The sequence below is a fragment of the Tupaia chinensis genome, unplaced genomic scaffold, assembly GCF_000334495.1.
Source record: "Tupaia chinensis unplaced genomic scaffold, TupChi_1.0 Scaffold143631_1, whole genome shotgun sequence".
Taxonomy (NCBI): domain Eukaryota; kingdom Metazoa; phylum Chordata; class Mammalia; order Scandentia; family Tupaiidae; genus Tupaia; species Tupaia belangeri.
In genome coordinates, this window is record NW_006203479.1 from 1,222,229 (window position 1) to 1,231,565 (window position 9,337).

Below are 9,337 nucleotides of genomic sequence, written 5' to 3' on the forward strand. Positions count from 1 at the left end.
AAGAAAAGGTTTCTATCAGTCATAGCTTTTATGGTAAAAAAAAAAAAAAAAAAAAAAAAAGAAAAGAAAAAAAGTAGTTCAGCAAGCATGGAATAAACTGAACTTTGGGGCTTATTTGTTTAATAAATATTTATTGAGCACCTAATATGAGCCAGGCACTGTGCTAAGTTCTGGGGGGGAGAGGGTACCAAGATGATCCTGAGATCAGGTTATCTAGAATAAATATTTTTCTTGCAGCACAAGTTCTAGAATGAGCACATACCACATGCAACTGTAAAGGTACGGGAGCATTAGACGGGTGACTGCCATTCTGTAAGAGCTGGACCCAGGCAAAATTGTACAAGCACAAAGTATGGTTTTAGCAACTCACCCCCCCCACCTCTTCTTTATGCATGCTTTGTTTATTTTCAGAGTTGTCTCGTTCCATGTTGGACTTTTGTCTCTCTTCATCTTCTTGGAGGGAATGGATGTGCTATGCTATTTTATACTAAAGTGTTAGTGACTGTTAAAGGGTTATTTCTTTGAGGCCAGAAATATGTGAGTGCTTTTAGATAGAGCAACACTCAGTACAATTCATTTTAATTAGGAGTAATTTCTAATGGAGGTACTTCATACACCTGAGGTGTTAGCACCGGAATCAGGCACTACTGCGGTCAATGGGCCATGGAGAAAGCCCACCAAGTCAGGACGTGTGTAGTGGCTTTCCCTGGGGGCAACCTCATGCCAAAGGGTCTCTACACCAAATAAGTTTAAGGTGCGCTAATGCCCTTTTGGTAAGAAGGAGCTTAATTTACAAAAAGGAAGTAAAACCTCTGATTTTCTGGAGTTAAAATCAATCGATGAATCCCTTAACGTTTTCACTAAAAGTGAGTATTAAGTCCAATATTTGAAGAATAAAACTGGCAAGAAATAAATTTGTCCTTGTTATCCGTCTTATTTATAGCTGAGCTCAATAAATTAAATTTATGAGGATTTAAAAATATCTATTCATCATCAGAAGAGAAAATATTTGTTTCTAGGATCTGGAGTAGCTGTCATGGGTGAGAATGGAGTGTGTGGTTTTCTCATTGTGCTATTCGAAAGCTCCTCGGTGCAAAATATTTTGATGTGCCTCACTGTTTTTCCTTCCCCTTTCTCATTTCCAAATCCAATAAAAAATATCCATTAATGCAATATTATCACTGAGACGTTAGAGGGTTGAGACATATAATTTTATGGTTCCCACAGCAACTGTAATGTAGTCATCCATCAACAGATATAATAATGCAAAAATTTAATATCATATATAGTAATTCAAGATATAAGGAGCTTGGGGAGTCCTTAATTTCCAGATTTTTGAGAATATGAAGTCTCGGCTATAATGTGGCATTAATGTGGTCTTTTGCATTGAATCAATGTCAACAGAGATACCAGACGCTTATTCCATAAAGAAAACACTGCAATAAAACCTGATTAATTTTTAATTCATTCTCCACTAATTTGGGATGTATGATCGTTCGCACAAGGAGGAAGGAAGATTTATCTTTGCTATGCCAAGCTTTTTCTTATAAATGGTGCTGATCAATTTTGCATATAAGGCGGTAGGAAGGAATCCTTAGACTACTTTAGAGAACAATCTGTTTGAAAGAATACATTAACATGCAAAAATTCATATGCAAATGGGAAGTCATTTTTATTTGTGCATTAAAGCAGATCCTCTCAGGATTTGCCCTAAGCATCAATTAGTTAGACAAGCTATAGTTACAGAAAGTTTAGAACTTTCTTTCCAACTTTCTACCAAATCAAATCTTTTAGCAAGTTCAGGTGGTTTTTTAAAATTCAATTTGTAAAGCTTTAGTGATTATGACTTCATAATTTAAAAAATTTGGTCCACTGGAAATAAAATAAAGGAATCCAACAGTTTATTTTAACTGAAATTTCCCTGATAATTTATGAATCCCATGATTTATGATAAGAAGAAGGCATGTGCCCTTGTATAAGAGATACTCTATGTAACTCTGCAATGATTCTTTTCAGAGAGCTAGAAAAAATTCATTATGGCCATGGAAATAAGCTTACTCAATTGTGAAGAAGAAAACTTGATTTCTGGATTATTCCATAACGTGGATTTGGTTACTGAAGTACCAAAAACATATGGCTCTACTTGTATGTAGAGGGAAACAGCCACAGGGGAGAAGAGAAAATTCTGATGGTTTTTTACTGTAATACTGTGTTTTTTAGGTCCAGTCTTAGAGACACAATTTTATCTATGAGGTAAACACTAACTGAAATAAAATGATAAGTGTCTTTGTGAACTGGTCAAGGCAATGACAGTTTTAATAATAATCACTGAAATCAAGTCTACCTTGAGATTGGAGAAAATTATTGTGACACATGAAACTGTCAATCTCGCACACACTACAGTCTCCTCTTCCCTTATCAGGGGTGTCCTACAATGGAAATCGGTATTGCCCTTATCAATTTGTTATTGCACTAGTTTCTGTTCTATCCTTGAGGAAAGAAGAAACAATGACCATTCCCAACCCATCTTCCTCTTCCCCGTGAGCGTCCTCCCCGGGACGCGCCTGGCTGAGCTCTCACTCAAGTACCTCTTTAGACGGCACACGGGATCCTTTCCTCTTGTTCCACCACGTCTCCAGCATGGCGATGAAGCAGGAGAGGACGATGCCGGCGGCCAGGATGCAAAACACCCCTGCGAAGCTCTTTATGTCCAGGGCACCTCCTTTCTGCTTTGTGTCCACGGATGAGTAGAGGTCACACTGGCCATTCTTAGGCCACCATTTGTGCTTCAGGATGTCCATGTCGCCATTCTGCTGCAGCTCCAGGATTCTTTGGGAGCAAGAACACAATCACGTCTTATTGCAGACAGAGTTATGGCCTTGACCCACACGCCTACAAGGGGATCTCAAAGAGTTCCCGGATGGGGCCAGCAGGTGGTGTAGTGGTTAAGGTGCTGGACTCCCATGTGGCCAACCACAGTTCAAGTCCCGGACCTGGCAACTTGAAACTCCTGCTGGGCACATGTGCATGTGGGCCCAAAATCCCAAGGAGAAAGGAGGAGAAGCTATTGCAGCATGACCATCCCCCCATGGGGTGATTCCTCACTTTCCCTCTCTCTGTCTCTCTCTCTCTGTGTTTCTGACAAGTACACATGCCCTACATTAAAAAATCTCTCTTAAAAAAAAAAAGAGTTTGTGGAAAAATGGAATTAAAATACGAGTTTACCTTGGAACAACAGAAAAAAGGTCCACGCATAGTTTTTTTTTTTTAATATATATATAATATGCATTTTCCGGGACAAGCTGTTGGTGTAATGGCTCTGTCGCTGGACTCCCATGTAGTCAACCGTGATTTGAATTCTGGACCTGCTGGCTTAAACTCATGCCAGGCGTGTGGGCATGTGTGCCAAAGATTCTGAGAGAATGGAGGAGAAGGGATTGCAGCATGGCCATCTCCCCTGGGGTTGATTTCTCACTTTTTGTCTTTTTGTCTCTGTCTTTCTGGCGAGCACACACGCCCTATAACAACAACAACAAAAAATCCTCTCAAAAATAAATAAATAAATAAAAAAATACATATTCTGTTGACTTTTTGAAGACTATTTGTACATTTATAATCCCCTCTCTAGGAGAGGGTGGCTGTCAGTGAAATAAAATCCAGAGCAGCTTGTAGCTGGGATGCTTCAATGCTAAAACATTATTGTTGTGATTCTTTTATTATTATTATTATTATTAGTTTTACTATAGGGCACTTAAGCTTGAGAGAGAGAGAGACAGAAAGAACCCCCAGGTGGGATGGGATAGTCCTTTCTCCTTCGTTCTCCTCTGGGGGGTTTTTGGGCATGCTCATACATGCCTGGTATATTTCTTAAGCACTGGGTCCAGGACTCGAACAGTGAAGTTGGACCATGTTGGATCCAGTGCCTTAACCACCACAGCACTGGACTGGCCCTTATCACTGTGATTTTACAGACCAAATTGTGCCATAGCGTTTCCTTTCTCACTCTGTTCCTCCCTTTCTCCTCTTACTCATCTGTTTCTTTTATTTTCATTCTCTAATTCTCAATATTTCCCCCAAATTGCTGCACCATGTTTTGACAACGACATCTTGGAGGTTCTGTTTCGATGTGGCTTCAAGCCACCGCAGTCCTGCGTTCCTTCCACATAGGGATGAAACTCTGGATCTTAACGCTTTTAGGAAGAACGTTTTCCTCTTAGAGTGAGAGGCTGGCATAATGTCACCCAGCATATGCTGCACACAGAGAAATTCAATTAAAAAGACTTCTATTATTTAACACAGTGTGGGAGAAAGCCTCGAGACAGGTTTGAAGTTGATAAAATACATCGTTTTTGGTTTTCCACACAACTGATCCAGTTTCCCTTTGAATGCCAAAGGGGAAATAATCTTACCTTGGAGAACAAGAAGAAAAGTTGACCAGAGGCTTTCAAAAGTCGTTAAATTCAAATAAGAAACACCCTTCTTATTCTTCTTTTTCTCCCTTCCAAATCTCAGGGTAACTGCAAAGTCTGCAGCTTTTTAAAGTGTGACTTTCACAGAAAAATCATTCCCAATTCCAAATACGCTTTAGACTGCACCTGAGACCTACCGACCACGGGCCCCTGCTCCACCATGACCCTTCTTGCAGGATGACAAAGGTCAGGACAAGGCTGTGCCTCTGTCTGGAGGGTACGCTATCCCCAGGGCTCCCTGGAATTTCCAGGTGTAATAGCTCAGTGTTCTTCCAGGCTTCTAGGCCAGTCCCCAGGAAGGTCCTCCTGAGAGCAGCTCCTACAGCCAGGCCAGGGTACACCATGGGACTACGGGTGCTGCCTGGGGAGGGTGTGGACAGAGCCCAGCTGTGCAAGCTCAGTGCACACTCCTTTACACGGGGGACCTTCCACTGTGCAGGATAGAGCTGCCGGTGGGAAGAGAGGGGCCAGGGGCTGACTCCCTGAAGCCCCTGCCCCTGGGTCAGTGCCGTTCTCCTGGTGATCTCAAACTAGAACCTTGAACCACCTAGGGTCCAGGAAGGTACATTTACCAAAATACAGCAATAGAGCAGGTTTTCTCGAACAGTTTTTAGCTGAATTTGCACTTTCCACATGCTTCGACGTTTGTACTCTTATCCTAGATCTTGAATTATTTGGGACAAGAATGCTTGAAACTTTAGAGAGAACTAAGTCATTCAGGATGGAGTTACTCACTTTCAGCGATAGATTGCCTTTTTACCTGCGTCATCCATGCGGCTGGATGAATGAGCAAATTGGTAAGGGGAGGTGGTTTCGGTGGGATCAGCGTTTGACTCGTGTTAGACAAGTGATGGGCTCTGATGGGGGCCTGGTCTCCCATCCCTGTCTCCCCTCAGATATGCCCATGGCCTCAGCCATGGTGCCCAAGCTGGCACCACAGGACTGACACTGCACCCCAGGGCTGACCCTGCACCCCAGGACTGACCCAGGGAAAACCATGGAATCATTTAAAAAAAGATATTATTTTAACTGACACATAATAATGGTACCTATTTATGGGTACAGTGTGATGTTTCAACGCATGAATACAAAGTACAATGTTCAAATTAGGGTAACTAGCATATCCATCACCACAATCACTTCTTGTTACTGGGTGTGGGGAGCATTCAAAATCCTGTCTTCTAGCTATCTTGAGATATACTAGAAATGATTGTCAACTGCTGCCACCCTTCTGTAGAACTTGCTCGGCTTAGCTGACGGTGAGGTGGTATCCACTCACTACCTCTCCGTATTCCCTCTTCCGTCCCACCCTCCTAGCCTCTGGTAACCACCATTCTACTCTCTACTCCATGAGATCAGCACGTCTGACTCCCACACGAGTGAGTATTTGTCTTTCTTTTTTTGGGGGAGAGGTTTTTGCTATAGGGAGCGTGCGCTCGTCAGAGAGACAGAGACAGAAAGTGAGAAATCACCCCTCGGGGGGATGGCCATGCCACACTCCCTTCTCCTCCATTCTCCTCTCGAGATCTTGGGCACACATGCATACGCGCCCGGCGTGAGTTTAAGCCACCGGGTCCAGGACTTGAATCGCAATCGACTACATGGGAGTTCAGCAACATAGCCATTACACTAACTGCTGGTCCCATATTTGTCTTTCTGTTCCTGGCTTATTTCATTCAACCTGATGTCCTCCATGTTCATCCATGTTGCTGCAAATGACAGCATTTCTTCTTTTTTAAAATTTCTAATTGGTTAAATAATATGCCATTTGTGTGTGTGTGTGTGTGTGTGTGTGTGTGTGTGTGTGTGTGTGACATTATTTATTCTTTATCAGTTCTTGGGAAGTCAGGTTGCTTCCTTTATCTTGGCCACCGTGAATAACGCTGCTGTGAACTTGGGCGAGCAGCGATCTCTTTGACATACTTTCTTTTCTTTGCATATATACCCAGAAGTGGGGTTGCTGGATCATATGGTAGTTCTTTAAAAACAAAAACAAAAAAAATGCCCTGCCAAGGCCTTGTTTATTCTTTTTGTAAAAAAACTTTGTAGGGACCAGCAGACAGCATAGTGGTTATGTTGCTGGACTCTCACATAGGTGACTACAGTTCAAGTCCTGAACCTGGCAATTCGAAACTCATACCATGCACGTGTGCATGCATGCCCAAGATCCCAAGGGGAGAATGGAGGAGAAGGGATTGTGGCAAGGCCACCCCCCTCAGGGGTGATTTCTCACTTTCTGTCTCTATGTCTCTCTCTGTCTCTCTAGTGAGCACATATGCCCTATAGCAAAAATCTTTCTAAAACAAAACAAAACAACAAAATTTTGCTATACGGTGTATGTTCTCACCATAGACAGAGAACAAGAGAGGGAAAGTGAGAAATCACCCCCAGGGGAGATGGCCACACCACAGTTCCTTCTCCTCCATTCTCCTCTTGGAATTTGGGCACACATGGACACGTGCCTGGTGTTTTCAAGCCACTGAGGCAGGGACTCTAACCACGCAGTCGGCTAGGTGGGATCCTGCTGCCTTAACCTCCACGCCCCCTCTTGGCCCAGTAGTTCAGTTTTTAGATTTTTTGAGGAACCTCCACAGTGTGAAACCATTTATTTCAATGCCCTCAGCTCATGTCCATTCGTTTAGGAACCGAGGATGGCCTGCGCTTTCTCCTCAGTGGGGTCTACGACACCTATCTTTATTCATGTACTCAGTCTCCTTCATTTCTCAGAACCTGGAAAATATTTTGGCTTTAAAAAGAATGATTGAAGAATACATATAATACTTCATCTACTTTGGTTTCTTTTAAAGTTTATTATTCATTTTTTCCATGAGAGAGAGGGATATATAGAGAGAAAGACAGCCCCCAACAAAGTCTTCATACTGAGGGCCATCCCCAGTCTCAGCTGGCTTGGGTCATGGGCCTGTTTGCACCTGGTGGTCTCAGGGAAGTCCTAGGATGTGAACCCAGGACCTTTCCCATGTGGGTACAGTTGCACCACCACCTGTTCTCTCATTTCAATGCTAATAAGATTTAAAGGCTTTAAATCAAAAGAATTACAGATTTTCAAGGCTCAGTTGGCTGCCTGATGGGAGTCTGCTGAGGGGAAAGGCAGAGGGCCTTCACTGGGTGGTGAAGCATCGTTGCACCACTGAGGTCTCCTCTTATGGTTGTCCTCGCAGTCACGGCAGCACAGGTGGCTGAGGTTCTGCTGGGAGACCCTGTGTTTGAGGATACCCAGAATGGCTGGACCACAGGACCCTTCGGCAAGCTCTGAGTCCCCACAAGGAATGCTGGGAGTACAGGCTGGCGTGGACAGAAGTGCAAGGGAATGAAAGTCCTCCGCATGGAGTTCTGCCGGGAGTGTGCTAGAACGCAAACGCTCCCGCGATTCCATCAGAAAGGCCTTGCCACACACTCTTTATCCTTCGAAGGATTCGGTAAAGCAAGTTCAGTTTAAGGACACATTTTAAACCCTGACAGGTTGCACCCTAATAAATGAAGAAGGGCCAGGCGATGGCACAGTGAGGCACAGCTAGATCCACATGGGGAGACCCTTGGGCTTGCGTGCCAGGACCGCCCTGAGCGCTCCAGGTGTGCGTGTACGTGACCCAGGGTGAGGAGCCCGGGGAGGGTCATGGCATGAAGACTCTGTTGGGGATGTCTTTCCCTCTGTTTCTCTCTGTGTCCCTGTCTCTCTGTCTCTGTCTCATGGGAGATATTAACAAATAAACAACCTCGAAATAAATGAGATGCTTCTTTTCAAATCTTCACAAAGCACTGGTCTTCTGTGTGTGTGTGTGTGTGTGTGTGTGTGTGTGTGTGTGTTGTTAGAAAGACCCCTCTTTTTTTTGTTTTTATCTGTCAGAGTGCATGCTTTCACCACACAGACAGCACATGTACTTCCCAACGGGGCATGGTCATATCACAATAATTTTCCCTCGATTTTTCCATCCTGTCGGGATTTGGGGTACACATACACATGCACCTGCTATGTTTTTTAAGCTGCCAGTACCAGGATGCAAACTAGCTGGCCAATGTGGGATCTGGCTCCCTTAGTGCAGGGCTTAACCACTTGAGCTTAGAGGCCAGCCTGGCATGGGTCCTTTTAAAACACAGTTAAGAAGTGTTTTACCTTTTAATTATAAGCAACAATGATGTATGTGTGTGTTTGGGTGCGTGTGTGTAATAATGCAATCGTGTCGCTGCAAAATCTTCATGAGTACAAAGAAATCTTTTGGCTGCATGGAATGGTGATGTCTTTGTTATATGGGCAACTTCCACCAGATGGCAGTCTTTGTCCACACAGAGCACAGAGTGGCTGCAGTTCTGGTTAACGCGTGGGTTTGCAATGTGTACAGACCTTTTGATGTTGTAAACACTTAAACTATTAGAAACAAAGTTAGCAATTAGACTGAGACGAACAATTGGGTGACTCAACCCTCTTCTTGGAGTGTTGTTAGAAAGATCCCTCCTCCAATTTTTAATCCAGAGTGATCACAACAACACTTACTTCTGAGGGTTATTGTGGTGAGAATTAATGAGGCCACATATGAAGTACCACATTGTTGGCACATAAGACTACTGACATTTGAAAGCTAGAATTATTATCACCGGCATGCGTGACTATCTTTCACTGAACCTGTTCTGGGACAAACTATGAAGAGTTATATGCCCATACGAATCAGTGGATGATTGATACACTGATGAGAACACTGCATTTCTTTCATTTCTCCAGAAGTATTAAAACATTCACAATCTCATTGAACAGAAAAATTTTAGAAGTCTATAAAACCTAACTGCAGTTGGAAAATGGTTAATATAGCAACCTTGCATGCCCTGAATTCTTTATTGACATAAATGAGCAGCTT

General features: G+C 43.3%; 1 protein-coding gene across 1 annotated transcript in view; it reads right to left on the reverse strand.

Moving 5' to 3' along the window:
• The window catches only part of GRID2 (glutamate ionotropic receptor delta type subunit 2), a 392,388-nt gene that overhangs the window by 1,294 nt on the left and 381,757 nt on the right, over positions 1-9,337 (reverse strand). The window contains exon 9 of the mRNA XM_006164500.1: positions 2,589-2,829. Within this exon, the coding sequence (XP_006164562.1) occupies positions 2,589-2,829 (241 nt within the window). The remainder of the gene's footprint in view (positions 1-2,588; positions 2,830-9,337) is intronic.